Source organism: Agelaius phoeniceus, chromosome 7 (genome assembly GCF_051311805.1).
Source record: "Agelaius phoeniceus isolate bAgePho1 chromosome 7, bAgePho1.hap1, whole genome shotgun sequence".
Classification (NCBI taxonomy): Eukaryota; Metazoa; Chordata; class Aves; order Passeriformes; family Icteridae; genus Agelaius; species Agelaius phoeniceus.
The window spans coordinates 27,750,833-27,775,592 of NC_135271.1; the positions used below are offsets into that span (position 1 = coordinate 27,750,833).

At 36.0% G+C, this 24,760-nt stretch overlaps 1 protein-coding gene across 7 annotated transcripts in view; it reads left to right on the forward strand.

Annotated features, from left to right (window-relative positions):
- ZNF385B (zinc finger protein 385B) overlaps positions 1 to 24,760 on the forward strand; it is a 149,583-nt gene that overhangs the window by 114,941 nt on the left and 9,882 nt on the right. For all 7 annotated transcript variants that reach the window (XM_077181358.1, XM_077181356.1, XM_077181355.1 and 4 more), the window contains one exon: positions 11,213 to 11,375. In XM_077181358.1, coding sequence (XP_077037473.1) covers positions 11,213 to 11,375 — 163 coding nt within the window. The remainder of the gene's footprint in view (positions 1 to 11,212; positions 11,376 to 24,760) is intronic.

The window sequence follows — 24,760 nt, forward strand, 5'->3', positions numbered from 1 at the left end:
AAGTAGCTTGAAAATTAAAGAAATTCAAGGAAACTACATCTAAGAAGATTATAACTTTTGACAGTTAAGGAGTATGTATTTGTTCTTGGAAACTATTACTAATGTCATTGAATTAATAAAAATAAACTCAAATTCCCAGATTTTCTTTTTAATCTCAAGGGTAAGAATAAATCCTGAAGTGATGTGTTAATATTATATATTTTTCTCTCATAATTTTTGTCTCAGAAACAGTTTGCAGGCACCTCCTCCAAAGCCTTTGAGTATTTTGTGCTCCTAGAGGTTTGCAGTAAAGCACCCATACCCGTTACCCTGCTTTTCTCTGCCTCTAACATTGCACTTTGGAAAGTGTCTTGTGAAGCTTTTTCCCCAGTTTGCCTTTCTTGTCTAGGCTGGTAAGGATTTTGAAGCAGTGCTATCTCAGCTTCAGATTGATTTCTAAATCTGTCATCATTTGACAAGCTTTTTAAACTTCCTTTGAAGTGCCCATATCTGCTTAGTTAACTGATCTCAGAAGTCATTATTTTAAATTTAGTTTGCTTGTCTTTCTACTTTAAGTTAATATTTAAAGGGAAAAAAATCTTTTCTGCTCTGGTACTTGTTCCAGGTATGTCCTTTTACTGATTAAATCAAGGAAACAATAATATTTTTTAAAATTTTCTTTGGCTTCATGGATCTTGCTTCTGAGGTGGATGCATCACCAGTGAGATGGCTCAGGCTGCCCTCACTCTTCCCTCCCCTCTTGAGGTCAGGATCCCCCTGATGATGGGACCTGTCCCCAGAGGGGTCACTCACTTTGTCTGTGCTGACGTTCAGGTGGACAAACAGCACTTCAGGCAGATAAATTGAATCACAACTGAGCGCTTGAAACAAATGAACAAAAAAAGATCTGTTACATCATTTTGTACTTCTGTCAACCAAGCAATTTCTCCTGTCTAGACTTAGAAAGTGAAACAAAAAGTGCATTTCATATTCTGCTTTAAATAGTGGCATCACAAAAGTATTTCAAACTACCCTTCTTCTTCTGTGCCAGGTGTATTCAATAGGGTGGTGTGATCTTTCTTCCTAAATTTGATAAATATATTCAGTTGTAGTTCCTAGAAATTATCATCATCCTTTGGAAATGAATGGTTGTAAGAAAGGATGAAGCACTGTGTCTGTGGTACTTTACATGCTGAAATGCAGTTTAGTTTACCAGGGCCACAAACAACATAGAAATTTGATTTTGGAAAGTGCTAAGGTTATAAAGTGTTATGAATACCAGAAGATACTTAAATATAAATCTAATTTCACAACTGTTTCATAACCTCAGCATCCAGGAATATTTGGAGAATGAGTCTTCATAGTGTAGTACTTCTATTTCAAAAGCTTTCTAGCCTTTCATTGCATTATTTAGCTTCTCCTGAGAAATAAGATTCTAAATTTTTCTTCAGGTTCAGTCATTTAATCTAAAGAATTATTTGTATGAGCATTTTTTTTCCTGAGAGTGAGATCCTATATTATTTGGATGTTATTCTCACCTATCCAAATAGACACCTCTTCCCCTCCCATAATTGGCCTTGTTATGTTTTACTGAGGTAAATTTCACTGTATTGTATCATTTCACTGGTAGTGGGGCTTCAACCAAGCTCTGCAGGCTCACAGCTCTTTCTTAGCCTGTTGAAACTCCTGCACAGAAATAAAAATCTGGACTTTGCATGTGTTTTTCTTTTTGGTCCCTTTGGACCAAAAGTAATGTGAAATTGTGCTCAGGGCATGGAATAATCTTTACAATCCATCCTTTGTTTGCTGACTGGGGAAGAAGGGAGTCATATAGGTCTGAACTGCTGAATCTTTCAGGAAATCAGTTCCACCATGTGACATGCTTTTGAGTACCATCAAACTCTGCTAATCTGCATTAAAACTTCAGTGTAGCACAGTGCAGAATGAGATTTGTAGTGCAGTCACTCCACACTTGCAGTTTCTTCTGGCTCTACAAGGCTGACATAGTTCTTGTTGTTGATAGGCATCCCATTCCTTTGAACTTTCTCTGACCTAAATTATGCAATTTAATGAAGTTAAAATGGCAGAACTAAATTATAAAGAGTCTATTTTGGGTTTTTTTAAATTTTTTTTTTTTAATTCTCCTTAGTGAATTTCATTTGCATGGCGTTTGAGGATGCTGACTTCATTCTGGTGGTGTTTTATCAATTGCACAAGAAACACAGACAGTGGTTATTCATCTGTGAGAAGAAAATTGGTTTCCCTGCCTGCAATCTTTTCCTTGTGCTGTGGACACTCACTGGTCTGAATCAATAGACCAAAATCAAAAAAAATCAGACTAGTCAATTTGTAGTTGTCAAACCTCCCCCTAAATTAATACAGTGAATTGCAAAGGTTTGAGGTTTCTTTTGCTTATGTGTCTGCACATTTAGCTTTGGTGAGAGTGTTCTGTCATCAGATTCAGAGGCAGGGATTGCAGCTACCTGCAGGAAAAGAAAGATCAGAGATGAGAGGAAATTTTAAAATTTAAATATTTAAAAATACATTGTCTTGAATGTGGAACTGTGCATGTTGAAGTGATGGCTTCTTTCTTTTCAAAAATAAAGTTTGTAGAATGATTTTTCTTCTGCCATATAATTTGAATAGTATTTTCTAACTCAGCTCTTCAGGATCTCCCAGTCTTCAATTTTTAAAAGTACAACATGAAGAAAACCTCTGTGTACAAATTCTTAATTTTATCTAGTCTTAACTTGATATGTCTGTACTCTTCCAAAAAAAGAAATTATAGTATTTGACTCATACTTAGAGACATTCACCATCATACTCTGACTGTCCTTTTTTTAATATTTTTAGCTGTATTTTGGTCAAATTTGTCTTTTTCCTCAACTGGTATGTGGCAATAAGTCTCCAGCAGCTGTGGAGCTTTTGCCCCAAGATGTCTATTCTATTATGGCATCTGACACTGTAGCTTGCAGCCATAAGGGAAAAGTGAGTTGCAGCTGGAAGGATATTTCTTTGGTTTCTGCAGAATTGCCCTTTTCTCCTTATCTGAATTATTGCCTTGTGTTCAAGTAGTTTCTCTGCTCTTCTCCCTCATTATTTTATTTTATTGTTTAGTCTTGAGGTTGTTAGGATTGTTTAGCCTGGAGAAAAGGAGGCTCAGGGGTTACCTTATCACTTTCTATGCTTACCTGAAAGGTAGTCAGTCTCTTTTCCAGGAAACAAGTGATAGGATGAGAAAAAACTGCTTCGAGTTGGTCCAGTGAAGGCTTAGATTGGATATTAGGAGAAATTTCTTCACCAAAAGGAAGCTGTCAAACATTGGAACAGACTGTCCAGGGAAGTGGTGGAGTCACCATCCCATGGAGGTATTTAAAGGATGTGTAGGGACATGTTTTAGTGGTGAACATGGCAGTGCTGACTTCACATTTGAACTTGCTCTCAAAGGCCCTTTCCAACCCAAAGGATTCTGTGATAGTCCACAGACTTTTAGGAGCTTTTAGGTACTATGCAGTAATGCCAGTTCTAATCTAATCCCTTTTTCCAGCAACCAGGCTTCTCTATATCCAAACTTGCAAACGCATGATGCCAGGCAGTCCACATTTTATTGTTCTGATTTTTGTTAGGAGGTGTCCTTTTTGTAAACAGATTTTGTCATCTGTTGATAATGCCTAAAATAAGCAAAAATGTCTGCTTCCCTCTGTACACTTTGTTTCTTATAGAAATATCTTTGGCTGTGGTACAGCCTGGTGGGCACTGTCTTGTTCATAGGGTATAATTGGATTGAAAATAAACTTGAGTTTGCACAGCGTGTTGTTGTGTGGGTAATGACTGCAAGTCAGCCCTGATTTTTGGTGTCATCTCAAAAACTAAGAGATGACTCAAGAATCAGGAGGAAATGCCTTGAGGCAAATCAGAAAAGTAGATGTAATAATTTGGCATTAAGAGACAATGAAGGTCATCTTATTGTTGAATGTGTTTAAAGCTAATAAAGATGATGTGATGATAGAGTTCATCTTTCTAAAAAGCCAGAAGGCAAATTTTTTAAGTTTAGGCAAGTATTAGCAGAAGTTGACGTTACAGATTTAAATAAATCATTCATGCTGTCAAAAGGATAAAAAACAAAATAATCAATAACATCACATAAAAATGTACAGAACTGTCATTATTTTCTGTCAAACATTTTACATTTTTCTTATTTATAAGACTATATTGATTCTTTGGGCATGGAGGGTAGTGAAGCAGATAGGAGGTAATTAAAAGCATAAATCTCAGGAACTTGTGAAGGTAATTTTCTGTTTTGTAGACAGAACTGACAAAATGATGGAAGTTGTTAGCTCCAACATGACAGAAATACCGCATGATTATAGGGTACAGGGTTATAACATGATGGAAGTTCTGTTCAAATAACAGCTATTTAATGGAGCTTTTAACTAAGTTTGGTAAGGTATTTTAAATATGAGTTGACGTTTTTACGACATGGCTGATATTTTCACAGGTCCTTGGTTTTTCTATGTTCTTTTCAATAATAATCTACCTTACTATTTTGAGAAATTAGGTTTTAGAAATCTGTAAGGATGGAATTGATAAAATAATGCATAGCTTTGGTATAAAAAATGTATGAACATTCCAGGTTTGCTGATTTCTTCAATTACATCTATTATTAATAACAAATGAGATAAAGCTATATTTTTCAACACTACTTCCTAATTTATTATGTAATTTTTATTGGAGTTATGATTCTAGTCTAAATTCTTCATAATTTATATACTCAAATAAAAGTGCATACTCTTACAGAATGGTTCTAACAGATAAACTAAGTGATCAAACATTTTGTAGACATCTTACCATTAAGAGAGCTTTCTGGTTTAGGATCTGCTGTGAATTAAAATAACAATATTTTACAAACATGAATACCTCTCTGCTCCTGTCTTGCACAGTTAGTTTCCTTCTCTACCAGGACCGCTGCCATTGTAATCAACTTGATGTATGAAAGTGGGCAGGAGCACAGGTGTTGAGAGGTATTTTCTTCAATATAAGTTATGACAATATTTAGGATATTTATTTTTTTTAGCTTGAATTTATGTAAAATTTTTTGTGATATGCAGGAAAAAACTCGTCTTTATAAGTTCTCCATAACAGAATGGAAGTTTTCAGGATTATTATATATCTGTTTAGTCTTTCAGTTGTTTCGTTTTCCATGGTTGAACTGTTAGTGGCAGAGGCTTTTGTGGTATTTTCAACAAAATATTTTTCACTAGAAATTACCGATTATATCAACACCAAATGAACACAGGATTTGAGACAGAATCATCAAGGGTGGAAAAGACCTCTCAGATAATCCAGTCCAGCCACCACCGTGTTCATCACTAAACCCTATCCCCAAGTGCCACACCCAGATGGTTTTTATACAGTTTCAGGGACAGAGACTGCACCACTTCACTGGGCAGCTCATCATAGTTAGAATTGCTGTTGAGAGCATTTCCCATCCAGGGTGGAATTCCTGCTCTAAGGTGCAGTAGCAAGGGAGAGGAAATAGGAGCTGTGAGCCACCATTTTCAGTTCCATTTAGTTGTAACACTCACCTAATATTGCCTGCTCAAGGCATGAACCCCCATTTCCCACATGGATGCTTCAGAGCCTCCCTTTATTTCTGCATTTCTCCTTCTTTCTGTCCATGCAGATCTACATATATTTAATTGTGTGTGTTAATAGCCAGACTGGACGATGTGGTAGCAGATTAAAGCATTCAGACAGAGTTGATGGTACAATTGTCATATTTCCATGAAGACCTAATGAAGGGCTATTTCAGCTGCTCTTGAATAAGCCTATAAAAAATCTTGATCTCACACACATATGCACTGAACCTTTAGACTTACTCAAGCCTTTCATCAGGTTAATGTTTCTTTGTGTAGCAATAAATTCAGTTAATTAGTCATTCACATTGCAAGTAGATTCTAAAACTCAGTCACTTGAGAGCTGTCAAAATGAATCCTGTGGATTTCAAATACACTGTCAGTCATTGCTCTGATGGGGAATATTCTGTTAGCTTTTGTGCTACAGTCCTACCTGTAGTTCAGAGTTTTTTGAAAAACTATCAATGAATCCATATGATCTACCTGTTTCCTGGTTATCTAGATCTTTTCAATATATGCAGATCTATAAACATTTTTAACTTTCTACCAAGTAAAGCTACTGAAGTTGTTTTAAGCCCTAAAATAGGCTAATGTCATTGACATTGAATTTCAAAAGCATGTTTACATGTTGAAGATAATTTAAATTGTTGATTTTTATTAAATGCAGTCTAGTATATAAGGCTATTGTATTTGTATTGTATGTAGTCATACAGTTTAACATCCTGCTTGGATTTCAAATTTAATAATTTGTAATTACAAGTAGCAATTTTAAATAAAATATTGCATTTGTATCATTTTTAAGAGCAGAAAAAACTATCCTTTCTTACAGCCAAGTTATTAATCCTTATGACATAGGGGCTTTCTTAAAAAATTAAACCATTCATAAAGTTTGATTGGTTAGAGGTATTTAATTGGTACTAAAAGACTGTGGATAGAACTAAGGTGTATAAACTTTAACGTGTATAAACTAGAAAAATTATGGGGAAAACTTACATGGTTATTTGTCTGTCAATTATATTCTTAATTATTTGCAACAATTTAAAGTGCAGCTATTCACTAAGCCATGGTCTTAAAAATATGTAGACATATTTTTTTTAGTGTTATAAAATATGCATCCCATTGATCAAAAAATAATGCCAGACAAATGCATAAACACTGTTTTGGAATTTGGCCTGTCAGTACAAAGGTATTTTTTACATTCTGATTCATAATGTCGTATTTATGGCAGCTTGAAGCTTTTCTGGTTCATTAAACCTTACTAGCCAATACTTGATGACCTTCCTTGCTGTCTAATAAGTAGGCAGGCTCTTTTTTAAAATGTTACAATGTATATATATCAAGCTACTAGGTCACAGTCAGTTTTAGATTCAATTAAAAATTAAACTTTCCATTGAGTTAAAGAGTTCTTTCATAGAAATATTTTCTTATTCCACTTTCTCAAAAAGTGTCCTTCTAACCTATTATGCATTTAATTTCAAAATTTTAATAATGATAATTCAATGGTGAGGTTTAATACCAGCTATGTAAGCAATAGATGTAACATAATATTTTTGAAATGAAAAATAAATATTTAAATAATGTTGAATTGTGGCACAGATAAATTATTTTACTGTTGAATGAATTAATCCCTACAGTAAATGCAGCTGTTTACACTGGAATAAAGTATTTTGCAATTAAAATCATTATAATACAGGAGTATAAAAAGATATTTTAAGTTAACAGATTTTCATTTTGGTTTTTCCTGATATTTTTTTATTTTCTTAAATATTGTTTTGCTGACAAACAATTTGCATGAATTAGTTGTACTTAATGATGATCAAAAAGTACCTTCAGTATCCATTTAAAATGTTGTATCCCAAAGATATTTACTCTTAAGTTAACTTTGTATTTTAATGGCTGTTTTTATTAAAATTGGTAAAGTATCTTTCTTTTATGCACATGAATTTTGAACCCTATGTGTACACAACTTCCTATGGATTACCAGAGCAAATGAAAACAAATTTTCAGCTTCTTGCCTTAACTAAAAATGAAAATTGTATACATCATGGCTTATTTCAAGGATATACAAAGCTTATAGCTTCTGCTCAAAATGCTGTATTTATGTCATAAGCAAGTTTTAAGTGAGACTTGGAACAAATACATTTGCCCTGAATATGTTACTTTTACAAATATTTTATAAAATTAGAATTATTAATGATCAGGAGATTAATAATCACAATAATTGGTATCAGTAATAATCAGAACTTGAGTTCCAATTTCAGATTGCTTCAGCTGCCCTTTTTCCTTTTGCTTTCTGTGTCTCCAGAAAACTCCAAAGGTTTACGTAACACGGTAATACAGCATTTCAGTTACCAAAAGGCAGCTGAATCAAATTATTTATCCCACAGTGCAAAAAAGAAAACTCTGAACTTCAAGTGTATCTGAAAGGACTAGAAAATAGTGATTATGTGGTTAGGAAAGATTGCTTCCATACTTTAAGGAATGCTCCTCTAACTTCATGCTTGGAAAGAGTATCTGTGTTTCTATTCACAGAACAGAGATGAGTTGAGAAAGTCTAAAACCCAAAGATTTAACAATATCCAGCCCCTGGATATTCAACTGAAACTTGACAAAGTCAATGTAGGAACAAATACTATCTACTTAACTGAAAAAGTGAGGCACTGAAACAATTTTTTAAAGGCAGATTTTGCATCCCCTAACTACTTTAAAATCCAGCCTGGAGAATCCCACCTGCCCCCAAAGGAGAATGGCCTAGTTTGAGCAGTGTTGAAGCAGAATGGCATTTCCAAACCACTGCTTAGATTGGTCACAGCAACACTTTTTGGCCTTCTAACATACAGCTGTGAATTTGATATTTTATGATAATTGGAAAGCTTAAAAATTAGTCCATTCACCATGTTTCCATGAAGCTTTGCTTGTTGTTATGGAAATCTTAATTTTAATTCTGCCTGGGCTTGTTTGTTCTCAACAGGTCTCATGTACACTATATGAGGATTGAATGAAGGGAATCAAAAACTGTAGTAGGTTATTACTGATATTGCAGGCATTACTATTGCAAATATCAGCAGAAAGGCTTATTATCAAGCAATTGACTTACTAAGTCTTTCTCTTGACTGCATTTATGTCTCTTATGTCATAGCTTTGGCCTCAGGCAGCATATGATCCTATCAACAGCACACATATGCGCGGAGCATAGAGTCCAAATATTTAAAGGGACATCATCAACTTGAGGATACTTGAGTAGACAATCTTGTACTTGCTATTATTAAATTTAAAAGTATTGGGAAGGAAAGGGTATCTATTCACCCCAATTCTTAGCTCCATTTTTTGTACACTGCAATGTGTGAATAGTTTATTGAATTCTGTTGGTGGAAAACACCATTCAGGTGCATCATGTCACAACTGCAAAGCTTAAGAGAAATGGATAAAACCCAGTAAAGGTGGAGAGAGACAGGATGGGACTCCTGTGCCTCATAAGGCACATTGGCACAGCAGGGCAAAAACAGGACTGTGCTCCTCTGCCCGCATTCAGAACTGGACAGATCCGACCAGAAGTTGACAAGTGTCCCTTTAAGTAGTGCACATAGTACTAGTGGTATAGCTGGTTAGTTGTTTCTTTATAATCCTTAAATTGTGTTTGTATGCGTGTTAATATTTCAAAGGTTTTAAAATCAATCAATATTTTAATAGCAATTGGTGAGTAAACTCTTTGCTGTTTTTATAATAAAGTTTTTAAAAGAGGAATTCAAAATAAAACTAATCTAGCAGCCTTTCTTGAATGCTTGCTTACTAAAATCTCCTGTGAAAGGAAAGATGCACCCACAACAACATACACTGTCCTTCTGAGATGAAAAGCACTGTTTCATGGGCTGTAAAATCACTTAAGAAGTTCTGGTGTGTAAGAACTTCACTCCTCTATTTTAGCAACAACTCTCCATCAGTTTAATGGTGCCAATTACTTGTGTGAGGACTCCAATGTGCTGTCTGTTCTCTTGCCCACTCCAGCTGTTTCTGTTCTTCACTTCTACTCTACCACATAACAAAGCTGTTATTACATGCTGTCCCAAGGTGACTGTATTGTAATGCCCATTTCTGCTGGTCTTAAAACAATTTTCCTCATTATGGCAGCACTCTTTATGGAGTTCAAGCACCCTAGATATTATAGCTGCTCTTTATAAAAAGCATGTGACTCGTTTTGTGGCTCGCTTCATTTAACACAGCAAACTAAATAAAGAAGTAGATAATTGATTGACAAGAGAGAATGAATGTGATTTTGCATGAACACAGTGAAAGTTTACTTGCACTGATGTTTTTATATGCCAGGTGCCGAGATGTGCTTAGAAGAAGCATGCTTTCTCTGAGTGTTTTAATTTGAAGTAAACAACAATATTAACTTCTTTGGTTAATATGTAACCTTCAATAGAGGCACCTAGTGGTATGCCTGAAATAATGTTTTAAAACTGTGTTTGGAAAGATAAATAATGCAAAGTTATTGCTGAATAGTACAATGTAATGAAAACAGACTTGTTTGGAGAGGACTTTTTTCTTGCCCATTATTTGGTAAATTAATTTGTTAAGAAGTCAAGAAAAACACTTAAATTCATTAGCTGAAATTTCCAAGCTTTGGAGTTTGTACTAAGTATGTAGTTTCTTAGTTTTGTTTATAACAAAGTGGCCTGATTTGTCAAGGCATCTGATTATATAGAATCAGGAACAATGAAGAGGACTCAATATCACTGAAAAAAATGGGCAGATATTTATGTGTCTAGCTTTAGTTGTGCAACTTCAAAAACATCGACCTAGTTCTTGAAGATAGTTTTAAGGCAAAGGCGAAGTAAACATTTCAGTACATATTTATACTGTTTGGTTTGGGCAGATTAAGACAAAATAAATAATAATAATTTTTAAAAGCTCCTCTTCTCCCAGTCCTACAGGTTCTGATTTTCTTAGTATTAAAAAAAATATTCAAGGCAATTTATAAAGCAATCAAGACTGGCACGTATTTAGTTTTCTATGTTGTACTTGGGTCTACTGAAGTTTACAGGTATGGTGTTTCCTCATTTTAACCCTTATTTTTTTATCTAATAGTGAAGTAATATTTTTTCAATTGTCTCAGTTGCTGTTAGTATGAAGGTAAAGTATTTTATGACATCTGTACTAGATCAAACAGAAGGAAAAATGGATTATTTAATCATGTTTCAGCACAGTACATCTTTCTAACTGCAAGTAATAAAGATTAGGGAACACCACATGAAAATTGAGTAGCATCTTTCTGAATTGGATGTGTTTACATTTGTATAGTCCGTTAAATCTTTAAGAACCATAGAAGTAAAGAATTACATTAGGAGTGACAGAGCTTTATGTAATCTCGAAACCTCTTTTTCCAAGTTACTGAAAATATCCAATATTCATTAAAATCCTATCATTTTAATATAGAAGAACTTACATCCATGAAAAGTGTTAGTATAAAGCTATTAAAAATTTTTAGGTGGAATAATATGGTGCCTACTATTGAAAGTGTCACTTTTCTGCCTTCTCATCCATTGTATTATATACAAGTGCAAAAAAAAGTGAGCCTGATTTGTTCTCCTTTGTAGAGCCAGGCCGAGGCCCACTACAAAGGAAGTAAACATGCCAAGAAGGTGAAAGCACTAGAGGCAACGAAAAACAAGCCCAAAGCTGGTTCTTCCAAGGACAGCGCAAAGGTTAACACGGGCTGCTCCACCACGCCAGTCACAGCCAGCATCTCTGACAAATCAGGTCAATGGAAACTTTTTGTTCTATACATCCTTTACTTTCTCCTTTTTTTTTTTGTGTTTGTATGAGAGAGTTTGGTTGCATAATAGTGATCCATAACTTGTCTTTTCTAAACTATTTACTATGTTTGTACAGAATAGATTTGTTTTGATACTCTAATTGCTATTTCAAGTCTGTGAAACAACTGGTGTCCCTAAATGCTACAGTGTATTTTTTTAAAACCAATGAAATTTACTATTAAAAAATATGGATGTTCTTATGGCGGTAGTGTGGGTGGAGTGTGAATTCTGAGGTTATATATTTAGCTGAAGCACAAGAAACCTTCGTAAGAAATTTTTCCTTTCTGAATAAGACAATCTTGCTCTAATAGGAAAACACACCTACAGAAATGTGAAGCCTTGTGGCCTGGGTATTTCCTATAGCTCTTTAGCTCTTTTTTCCTCTCAGCTCTTTAGTGCTTCAACATCACTTTTTTTTTTTCTTTGTTTTTTTTCTTTGTTTTTATTTTTTTACCCTCCAGATGAGTAATCTGAGGCGGGTCAGCAACACTAATAGCAGTAGAATTGCTTGAGTTTCTGCTCTGTCAGTGTTGTATTACCAAATGAAACAGGAGACTTTCATGAACTTGCTGACAGTGTTACTCAAGAGAAGGCCCCTACTGTGGATAACCCAACTGTCAGTCCTGTAGACTACTGCTGATAAATTTGCTTTTACCTAGGGAGTCATTTATTATCCTCTTCATCAGAGCTGGTCTTGACTCGGGTGCCATGAGGCGAATAACAGTTTTTTGACATGTGCATAAAAAATGACCAAAAAAAAATCCAACTCAAAAAAAGTACCAGTGACTATTTGTCATCCTGCTGTTTTTACAGCCATTTCAAAACTATCTATGGGTTCTTAACAATGACAGTGGGTGCCAAATTTTGGGTTGATTTTCCTAGCAAATCACATTTTAGTTTTGAGAGATGAGCTGAGTTCAAGTAGCATCTTCAGGTAAAGAAGACATGCTACTATAAAAAAGTAGCAATTTCCTATTGAGCTAAATATAAGGTAGGCTATTGAACAGAAAGAGATTTAAAATATTTAGTATTTTTTTTGCTATCTGAAATATTGAAAATAGCTTTGTTTAAGATAGGTTACTGCTCCAGGTGCACATGGTGAGAACTCAGACTATAGCCAAAGAAAAATATCAATTAACACTTTAGAGAACTTAACATGTTAATTCATCTGAGGTAACATAATTTTATAATGCCCTCCCTTTCCAATGCCAAATGTTGAGGTCGAGATAGCAAAAGTTTTGTCATCTTTTTCAAACTCCTTCTTCTTCTTCCAGAAACCTTCTGGAGCTGTTCCATGTTTACTTTGCCAGACTATGAGGTCTGAATTGAATTTATTATTTTCTTTCCTCTGCAGTGTATCTAAAATCTACACTCAGTTTTTGATAAAATAATACAACCAGTCAAAAGGGAAACCTGGTCTTGATATTTTTTTTATTGCCCTGTTTTGACAGTGTGTTGTTATGCTATTAATTACTCTGTACAAATTAGACAGATTACCATCTGTGTCTTTTGGATTACACCACTGCAACTGGTTCTAGATTAAAAATAAATCCCACTGGCAATTTAGTTGAACACTTTCTTCCCATCAGGAGAACAGTGGGATTCTCTGTGGAGAGTAGTCTCCTCAGAGCCTCTTACTGCTGTACAGGAGACTGAGGATGGGATGTTTGGGAGGAAAAAACCTGAACTTGAAGCAAATTTTCATTATTTGTATGGAAAACTCATCACAGAGATGGGCAACAACTTGAAGATAGGGGTTTTATCAGACTTGGAAGAAACCATAGTTTTGTTCAGCTGCAGTTTCCCTTACAGATATTATTGCCCATCTATTTTTTGGCACGTCTTTATCTCTTTAACGTAATGCTTAAAGAACTAAACTAAAGCAGTTGCTAAGTTGCCATTGGGTAATGATTTGAGCATTTTTATTTTGGCGGGGGGGTTGGGTTTTTTTGGGTTGGTGGAGTTTGTTTTGTGTTGTTTTGTTTTTTGGGGTTTTTTGTTTGGTTGGTTTTTTTGCTTTGGAGCAAAAAATTTACTTATGCCATTTTTTCTGAATCTTTTAATGCAGCTTTAATTCTCTGAGAAATCCACTAGTACTAGATATTAACTTTCTAGGAATATTTTTATTTTCCTTACAAAACTTTCCTTAGTATCTCTAATACTAAGAATTTCAGTTCATGCATGTATTTGTGTTCTTTTTTTATCCTGATTTTCAGAGGAAATGAGACTTATGGTCATATCATCTATTCCTATATTTGTTTTTTTCTTACTGCATCTTCACAATTTTGACTATATTGCCTAGAGTGCAAAAACAAACAGAAGAAAAGATGTAGAGATTTTAATCCTATAAATAAGTCCTATAAATCCTATAAGTTTGATGAAAATTGGCACCTAGGTGGAAGAGAAGTCCTGATTTATGCTCTATCCTGAAAGATGCTACTACATGTTTTGCTTGATCTGAATGACCAGGGAATCAGTGTTCAGTATGGGACAGTTGAAAGTGTGTATGGGTGCTGTAGATCTGAAAAAAATTGCTTTAGAAGTACATAAACTACTTGGAGGTTATCAAGGAGGAGAATTAAATTCCAATGCTTGGGAAGCTGTTGTTTAGCCATTGCACTTTGTAGAGTTCCTGAGAAATGTTCATCAAGTAGTAAATAATTCTGGTGTCCTTTTCTAGTGTATGGAAGAGTAGAAAGAGAAGCTAAACAGAGAAGACAGTTATAAGTTCTTGTGACCTTTTTTATCTGCTGTAGTTCCACGGGTATTAGTGCAGAAAGGGTAAGGGAGCATTGCAGTAAAATGATAATCTGCAATTATTCTCTTATGTAGGTCTGCTAATAAAGGGGCACAACAGGCATGAGTAGCACCCCTTCTGATGTGCTGTCACTTTGAATGAGATAATGATGAATGATTTGGAGCTCTCCAGACAGAGCAGTTGTTAAATATTGAACTAAAATGTCAGGTTAAGTTTGCTACAGAGCCATGGGTTCTTTGAATCAGACATAGCATGAAGTCCAAAACACTTACTTGTAAGATGTCACCACTATAGTACTAACAGGAATAATAATTTCACTGTTAGCTCAGCTAGTGATGAATCTAGGAAAGGCAAAACACAAATTCATCCAGTCCTTATTTTTCAAAATGTATGATGCAGTGGCCTCTCTACAGCTGCTCCTTTCAGCTTGACAAATGTGGCTGCTGGTAAAGCTAAAGAGGATAAAATATTCTTTAAGGCTTTTTGGGATATTTCCAGAAGAATGTGGGCTCCTGTAGGCAAAAGTGGCCTCAACCAAATGGAAAAGTGTGACTGTGATCTGAGCATGACATTGTGAGAGAGAGTTCTTCCCTGCTATTGTTAATAGTACAGTGGGACGTGGGAATGGCATTTGTAAATTGATCATCAGCAAACATTTAATGATAAAGCCATAGTGCAGGAATGGTACAGGTGGCTGCACCTTAAGTGGATATCAATGGGTTTAACTCAACAAGTTTGCACCCTAACTTTGTTTGTTATGTGATCTCATTGTCTAAGGTCACAACTCCTTGCTGTTCAGGAAACTCTTGTTTATTGGTACTTGTAAATACCACCACCCTCCCCCATTCACTCTGCAGACAGGAAAAAATCACCACAGATTGTGTGACTCAGTTGTTGCTCTCCTATTGTAGCTGGGCCATCTCTGCTTGTCCTGACTGGTATTTGCAGAGTGGAGGTGGCCATAGGGGATGCATCCATAAACTATCTCCCACACAGTATCTCAAACCACACAGGAAAAGTCCAGTAATGGCTATATAACAGTTTTATATGCTAGAAAATCACTACTGTGACCCTGAAAGCTTTTTCATAGCTGCTTGGAGATGTGGTTACGGACCAGCTGTGTTAATAGCACTGGGGGCTGCTCTTGCTGGGGTGGGTTGATCTTGGCTGAAGGCCAGGTGCCCCCCAAAACCACCCTACCACTCCCACCCTCAGCAGAGCAGGGGAGAGAAAATATAGCAAAAAGATCATGAGACAGTGTTTGTCAAACATAAGGGAAACTTCTGACAGCTTCTCACAGAAGCCAGCTCAGTAGCCCTCCCACTACCAAGGCCTAGCCATGCAAACTCAGCATAGTGGCAAAGATTCCCTTCCCTCCCAGTGGAAGCCCAGGCTTTTCAAGATGGCTACGCAGAGTGATACATTTATGTATGACTTTGCTTTAGGAAAGGGCAAGGGTAATAACCAGTACACATGATAGTTTGGAATATTTGAAGTGTGGTTTAAATATAGCTCTAAGAATGCAATAGAAGATAGTGTCTGTGACCCCAGCTCAGCACAGTCTAGATGCTTACAGTGATGAATCCTTCAGGAATGCATATGATAATTACTGGATTGAAATGTCACTGTTTACTTATCAAGCAAAGAGGAATTCTTTGATCCTATTTCTAAATTAAAATAAATAGTTCAAAATGAAGCATAAAAATGATGTGGTATCAACTTCTTTGCATTTTGCTTTGATATGAAATTTGGAAAGAAAATGCAACTGTTTTAAACTACTCAAGAGTCAAAATCATATTCCAGATTATAGAAGATAATAATTTTTGGCCTTTGATCATTCACTGTATGCTCTATTGGCCTCGTGCCTGTTTGTGAAATGATAGGTATGGGTATTTCAGGTTCAGTCTTCATTGCCGAAGAGAAGAAGACTCTTTTACTTGGGAATTAGTAGGTAGAGATAAACCCTTTGGATACTCTGTGAAACCCCATTTTGTTCAGCTGGCAGGAATATGGTAATTAGTTGTCCCATTAGACAGGATTGGCAACTCCAAGCTATATCAGACTTAGAAAAGTTGACCTTGTGGTCCTGTCTGTGGGTTTTAGTTCATCGAGGGCTTTCTGTGTAATGCTTTCACAACAAAACTGACTGCTTTTATTCCTAAAGTAGTGTGCAACACGTTGAATCACATTTACTCAGGAAGCTTATGATGAGTTGGATTTCTCCAGTCCCCATTGCCAGTGCTGTGTATTCATCAACTACCAATGAGGTGAAATGTCCCAATGGAGGGCTCAGTTTGCATCTCACGAGTCCACCATCAGGACACTCCCTTACTCATCTTGCTCTCATTGCTTACGTTAAAAATCTTTCTGCCAGTGCTCAAATTCTAAACCTTTACATATGCAACTCTTTACTTGGACTAATGCAAAAAATCATACCAGATCTCGTAGCAAAATCCCTTTTCACCTTAACATTTGTTTCCATTTATCCCCTTGTTTTGCACACGTTTTAAAGAAATAGCTTGTTTTACATAGCTCAAATAAACTGTTTCTTAGATGATCCCTTAGAAGTAGCTAGGAGCCAGAGACATGAAACCTCCCTAGCTGAACTGTGATGTATCTGTCCTGGGAAATTCGAGGTTATTTGTCACTCAGATACCATTATAAGGACCTCAAAGGCACAATGCTTCTAATTATTCTTATATTTCATTTAAGGCACCAAAGTCCTCCAGACCTCAACACAGGTTGTGACAAAGTTGAATTTTGGGGGTGGGGCAGGGATAGGGAGAGGCTCTAAGAGAGGAACAGGACAAGGGTGTGTGTGGCTTGGAGTATTCCAGAGTGTATTTAGAGGTTCTGCCTTATGCCCTTGAATGATGCTGGTGCTTATGTCTGGCCTCCTTCAAAAGCTACTGATGAGCCTCATCAGTTCTTCACATTTATGCTGACATAGAGTTCTGCTGAAGCTATACTCCATAAAATAACCATGCATCTGTGTTTATGTGGATTCAGATAGTGCCTGCTAAGCACAGGCATATTCCTGTTAGATAAAGGTATTCGTTTACGGTCAACTAAGTAGTAAATTCAATCTGATTCCACCACCAAGGAGAGTCATTTCAAGGGCATTTTTCCATTACATCCTCTGAGGTAAGCTTTGTTCCTTTTTGATTCAGTGCTTTGATTCAGCCATATGAAGATCCTTCTATATTGCCATCTGTTGAAACTCTACCCCCAAAACAGAGGTAATAGTACGGTATAGAATTTTCTGCTTGACCACAGTGTTTTTACAATTGATAATATAAAATATTATTAATAAATCGTCATAAATTCATCACAGTTACACTGTTGCAAGTACCATATGTGTACTTACATCCATGGCACATGCAATGCCTGTATTTCATTTAATAGTAAATAGCTTCTGGGCCTTTTCTGGTAGGTGGTTTCAGCAGCTCTTTCAGGAAGTTGCAGTTTGGGTTTGGTTTATGCTCTGAGGATGAAAGGTGAGCCAAACGAAAAATTAGCAAGTCAAAGTCTGTGAACAGGAAATCATTATAATATGTTGGGATCTTTAAACACTTTCTTCCCTGCCAGCCTTACTGTTCATACTTTTCAAAAGTGGATATTCAAACCTCATCTTTCTATGTGTGTCTAAATCTGAATGGAAAACCAGTCATACTGTGTATTCTGCTGTTGATAAGCTCCTGGGAAGTCTTTGGTCTGTCTATAATGCTAGCACATTTCAAATTCTGCACCTCAACTGAAAACTGATTATAGGTGCCATTAACTGAGAAACAAGCTCTGCAGCTGACACATGTACATTGATGAGCTGTTGCAATTTTTGCTCAAACTGGAAAAGGCTAAAATTCTCTTCTCTCTTCAGTTATTGTAGCAATCAGAAATATATGCAACCAGGATTTTCCTTGGAAGGAATGATAAGGTTTTGCTTTTCCTGCAGTAAAATAAGCATAAGCTTTGGATCAAAAATATATTGTAAGATGAAATAAGACTCTTTTGGATGTTCTGCTCTATGCCTGAGCACTCATGTCCTGTATCATTAAAACTAAATACCTCTAGTAATTCGACTTACTCAAGTTCTAAAAACATAAATTTCAAAGCATTTTTTACCAGCATTCTTAAAATGATACAAAGCTTTTCTTTCTTTGAGAAGTAGAGATAGGCATTTGGCCCAGCAAAATTGACTCTACTGGTGTTGCTGGACAATGGGAACAGGGCCAGGGATGCTTCAGCTACTGGGATTGTTTTTTAGCTAGATGTATGTTGTCATTTAAAGAATAGAATCTTTCAGCACCTCTTTTATACTCTGAAATCAGGCATCTGTTTTTCTTGTTTGTTCTGTTAATGATCAAATATAGAATTTCCTATTGAATATCTTGAGAGGATGTTTTTAGTGGGATGATGGTCATAAGGGAATGATAGTAAGGTGAGTATGAAATAACAATATAACTTGCTAAAAAGACACCTGCTGTTTCTGTTGGGTTTTTTAACAACCCTGGGAGAAATAATTTCAATCGTATTTAATACTTTCCCAGTACTTATTGAAGCAACATATTCCTAAGGAAATAAGGCAGTTCTTCTGATACCAGATGTGTATTTTTCACTGGTACCAGAGAATAAATAACAGGATTCTGGTGATTATTCATACAATTGGTAGTTGAATAAATTTTTCTCTGTGTTCAGTTGTGTGAAGTTAAAGGCTGTGTTGAAGCTGCAAAATTTAAGTTTTCTCCTTTTCCCTAAGCCCTTTAATGAATTTAGTGTCCAAATATAAAAGAATGGGTCAGGAAAAATGCTGCTTCAGTGGTGAAGGGGGAAATCTACTTCTTTCCTTATTGTAGAAAAATTATTTATGCAAACATTAGGCTACTCATTATTTCCTTATTACTTGCTTTCAAGGAGAGTGAAAATATTTTAGTGGTGGTTAGACAAGTTACATCTGAAATGCAATTTATTTGTCAAATCTTGAGGGCATGACTGAATGCTCACAGTCCTCAGGCAAACCTGCTAGGAGAAGTGGGTGAGAATGCACAATTACAGATGTCATTTAACTGAAATGAAGACGAGTGTTTCATAACTGGCTTTAACTGCAGTTCTGCCTGGGCAAGTACCGAGTGAGCAGTTCAGACACAGGCCCACAAGAATGTACTTGCAGAGTGTTTCAGTTCTCCTTGATTCTTTTATTTAGATGCCTATAAATTTCACATTAAGTACTAAAGCACTTCAGCATCTGAGCATAGAGTTTTAAGATTTTTGTTTTGCACAAGCAGCAAGTGAAATATGTTTCTAGTAATATATTTCAGATTCATAAAAGGTGGAGCCAATGTTATTTTTACAGCTGAGATGATGAACTGAGACTAAGTGGAAGTGAAGGATCTCTGAGTAAAATACTGTATGTTTTATATAATCTTTGAAAGTTATTTTTCTAAGCATTCCTGCATTATTAAAAAGTTTAATAGACAGTGCAATACTATAAGTTTGCATTCCAGGATGTCAGAAATAGATGTAGCAGAATTTGGAGTGGGAGTGCAAAATATTTTCAAACTAATAGATGTCTGGTGCCAGAAAAAGATAAACTCACAAAAACATTTGCTTTCACTCGTATATTTTGTAATAGCAAATCTTGTACTGTGTTTCAAGCTTTACTCACGCTGTATTAAAATTTTCCAACTCACAAATTTTCCTATTCCAGCCCAAACAGACTGGCATAGCTCAGAAAAGATGAAAGTAAATATAAAAAAAAAAAAAAAGATGAAAAGTAAATAAAAGCCTGGCTATAAAGCAACAAGACCCAGGAAGATTGAGCTTTTGGATGATCTCAGTTTATGTATACTCTTTAAATTAACATTCACACTTGCTATCTGTGTTTTAGATCCTCCTTGTTTTCAGTTGCCAGCACTATAGTGGTATTGATATTTCTGAGTTTTATGAACAAACTTCTAGTGATAGTTTTCTCAACTTGTCACTGAGAAATACATAGATATTGGCATTGTACACTAGGAAATTGCTCTATATTGGTGCTTGTAGACAAGTTGATTTTCTCCAGAGGTAACAGGTCTAAAAACTAGAGGAGGAGGAAACTGGGAATTGTAATAATCTTTTTCCAAATTAAGAAAAGAGAATCTGATACAACGTGCATTCTGTAAAATATCATTAAGATCAGCAGGTGACATAGAGGCACAATGCAAATGGCCTGAAGTGAGTGCTTAAAGTTTGTTTTCCCCAGAAGTATTACATACAGACCTGCATTTTGACTAACAGTACAAAATCAACCCTTCTTATTCCTGTACCTTTTGCAGTGAGAAATTGCATTGTGTTGAAGCATGAAATAAGAGGCTTTTGAAATGTCCTTTGTTGATACATAGCAATTTTGCAGTTATTTTATTCTATGTTTTATATGTATGTGCCAATGTATCATTTTTTTCCTTTCCCTGCTGGTGAGGGCACACAGATTTTTCTTGATCTTGTCTTGTAAAACAGGCACTAGCCAGCCAACATAAACCAATTCCCTAAGAATCTCCAAATGTGTAAATAATTGATTAAAAATCATAGGCAATACAGAAGGATCACCTCTGACAACCCAGTAATTAAAGCAGCAGGAACTTACAGTTCAGGAAGGTGTACAGATAGGTACAGGAATAGATTTTGCAGGGCAAGATTTTACACTTCCAGAGCTACATGTACTTCTGAATATTTTCTAATTCTCATCAGTCCACTTTCATAGAAATTAAACCCAGCCAAAATCGCAAGAGCAAACCTTTTTTAACTTTACATCTTTATTCAGATCAGCACAAATATTTTCATACCCTGAAGAAAATGCAGGTTCCCTTGTAAGAAGCATCCTTTGGCATCCTTTGGTATGCCAAATCAGAAATAAAGTATCTAAAAAATTGTCAGCATCACTGCTGTAACATAGCCATGCAAGTGATACTTCTGAAGTAAAAAAAGATATTTGGGTTCAGCCTGTTGGAGAGTAGTGATGCAGTTAATCAAATAATCATTCTAGCTACCAAGTTCGCCTAATATTGCACATCCATCCAGACATTTCCTGATGTAGCTTCAGTATCTTGAGAAAATATGTTGCAGCTTATTTGAGGGCACATTTGTGTTTGAGAGGAAAAGCTTTATATTTACAACTTCCATTTTTTTCTCATCTTTGTATAGAGACAAAATTTGTTCTCTTCAGCATGTGTCAGAGTGATTTATTTCATTATGTAAAATTTAACACTTTTTCATACCTGCCTGAAGTACAAGAAAACACATTTTACAAAAATGAAAAGCAACCAAAGGGTTAATAGATACACTGTGCTGTCTGATTTGCATGTAGGTTTGCAGTGGAATTTTTCTAGAACAGAGCCCTACGGGTTTTTCAGCCTCATTTCTCAGCAGACTGCACAACTGGTGAGAAAGTAGGTATTTTGTCTGACAGCCATTAGAGTCTCATTATTCAGCAAATGCGCAGATGGAACAAAACTTATTTTGAAATACCTTATCCAAGTTTGCTAACTCCATCTTAATGAGTGTGAAGAAATAATCTAATGCTATTTGTTGTTTGTTTTGTTGGGGGGTTTTGTGAGTGGTGCTGAGATGCAGGAACAGAGTACTTACAAATCTGTAAAGGTCATGACCTCCAGTAACTTAATTGCCATCCTGCTATTGTGTTTACAGCATATATTACTCTAAGTGTTAATCTTTTTCAACATAAGAACAACAATTAATTGTGTTTTTGTGTGTGTACTTTATTCCTCTATAGCACTGTGAAGAAAATGCTTTCTGTGAAGAGCAGTGTTTTGAAACCTGTTTTTCTTATTGGAGCTATTGTCTTTCTATTCAATAACTTTTCTGCTAAAATGCTGAAAGAGGCCCTTCTTTTCATACTGGTAATTCAGTCACTTATGATCTCCTCCCTTCAAATCTTATTTCAGGCCAAGGAGATGTACAGCAGCTCTTGTTTCCAATATAAATATTTGTGGGTGTTCTTGTTCTATCCCCAGGACTGTGTTCCAGGGTAGATCCTAATGTTTGGTTAGGCAGTCCTACAAGTACAGTGTGACTAAATCAGTTTTCCCCACCTTGATTTTATTTTGTTGTAGTTTCTTAACATCTCCCTTAATTACATTCAGCCAGGCTTGTTATCTCTTTGACTGTGATCTCTCAAATGGTTTTTGGTTTAAATGCTGCAAATTTTATTACAATATTTCTGAGGTATTGATTTTTCTCTCTCCAGATTTATGTCCTTCGCTTTCAAAGTTCTCCATACCTTTGTATGTCTTTTGCAATGCACTTTCAAATGTTGTCTTGCACCTACCACACAAAACCATTTGAAACCAGCTTCTGATCCAGTTTCCTGCTTTGCCTGGATCTATTTGTGAAGAGTTCCCTGTGATCAGCTGCTAAACTTCTTTCATTCTCCCCTTTAAAAATTTCTCTTTTGCTGTGATGGACTGAAAAACAGGAAAACGCTTGTGAGCAGTTTGACTGCCACAATGGTGCCTGTGTCAGTGACTGGTTGTCGTGTCTCTCTCTGGTTTCATACCTGTCTGCAGGGGTCATCTCTGCCCTTAAACTGAGCATTTTGTCTGGGGAACAACTTCTTCTCTGTGCAGTTAACTTAGAACAGAGAGGTCAACTGGTAACTGTTAAGTAACTTTTCAAGTAACTCGCCTATATTTAGCATTGTCAATGGGCATATTTTGTAAAGTGTGGGAAAAAATGTAATTAAATTTGTCACTTTTTAGATTTATTTCACATGTGCCAAGCATTTAGCATGTCAAATTTAAACTGACAATTTTGTTTTTCAACAAATTTTTACAATTTGTTTATGGATGCTAATAGAGTTTCACTGATAAACTTTTCAGCAAAATTTCATGGACTGTCTACTAGTGAAATTAATGCAACTGATTTTACCTTTACTATGCAGTTGTTCAGGGCAAGAATATTTAATACTCTGACAATCTCATGGAGTTCCTTTTTCCATTCTGTAACCACTTTATGCTACAAAAGTTGTTTAATGCAGCCCAATATTCACAGGCATATATGGAGCTGTTGAAATTACAGGGAGAACCTGATAATCTGTTTTGCTCAGTTCAGCTTTACCAGTATGGGAGATATGTTTGCTTTTCCTCAGACTCACTCTTAGACTCCAAAATCAACACTTCAAACTAATAGCAGCTCCCTGTAGCACAACTGATGTGGACTCAAGATCATCACAAGACAATCTTTATCCCAAAAATAAAATATTAAGATTTACTTTCAGAAATCACTTTGGATTTTAGTTTCCATAGGAAGTGACCTAGTTAGAAATCAGTTGAAAATGTACAGGATCACCAAGCAGTCCCTTTTTTAAAAGGTTGTTCTTTCAGCAGTGATGTGGTATTGTTATTATTATATTATTATCTTATTATTATAAGGCACCTTATAAGGCCTTATCTTATTATCATAAGGTTCCACCATAAACAAGGCTGATTGACCCAAAGGCTTTGCCCCTAACTGTGCATCAATTGTGCTCACTGGTTGTATGGCCCTGATAACCATGCAGTGACTGAGTTACACAGGAAAAAATATATGTGGCTGGTTTAGACTGGAAATTGCACTGGATATTGTGTGGCTCTTTCCTTCCTGTTTTTCAAGAAGAAAAGACACATATGTTTTTACTATTTTTTTACCTTTACAATGGAGAATAACTAACATTTTACTGCCAAAAGTAATTTTTCCATTATGATCTCTTCTAACTTGGTAATGTGCAGTATTGTGCAAGCAGGTAAAAGAAATATAAAATGAGATTTCTATGCCTAGGATAGCAAATGAGTGAGCCTCACAAAAGAGCTTGAGTGCAGGGTTGTAGAGCAGCAGTGGCCACTTTGCAGTGGCTGTGCTGCCCTTTTGCTGTCAGCACTTTGTGCACAGCTGCTGTTCAGTACCTGGAGCTGGGGGAAGCAGTGAGGGACGTGGCAAAGGGAAGGTGTGAAGCTGAAGCTGGGCAGTGGGTGGCTGTAAGCACAGTGTGATCTCTTCCCAGTGGAGAGCCAGCTGCATCACAGCCAGTGCTGGGCACTGTTCTTAGTTCCAGGATCCTTCCCTCCCTGTGTGCCCAGCCGTCAGCGTAGGCTGTGTGCAATAGTCCCAGTTTCTGGTGGAGAGGAGAAGCAGGCAAGTGCAAAGTTATACTTTTTTATTACATGCAGGCACACACAAAATATGTATTTTCAGTAATTGGAATATTGTTCTGTTTACTGTTACAGCAAGAGCAAATTTGTTTATTTATTACATACAGCAGAAAATTTTACAGTTTGAAAATGTGACAGTTTTGTAAGGGTTGTTGGGATCATAGCAGAATTTCATATCTGAGAGTTTTTAGCATATGTATTGGGAAGGGTTCTAGCAAGTGTATCACATACCATCAGTACCTTGGATATTTTAATTCTAACTGCTATTTGAACAATCTGTTGTGGAACAGAATTTGATTGTAGAGATGTTTTATGTATCATCAGTGATAAAAACTGGGAAGATAGGCATGTTGAGGGGTGTAAGTAGCATTGAATATTTTGATACTGTAAAAC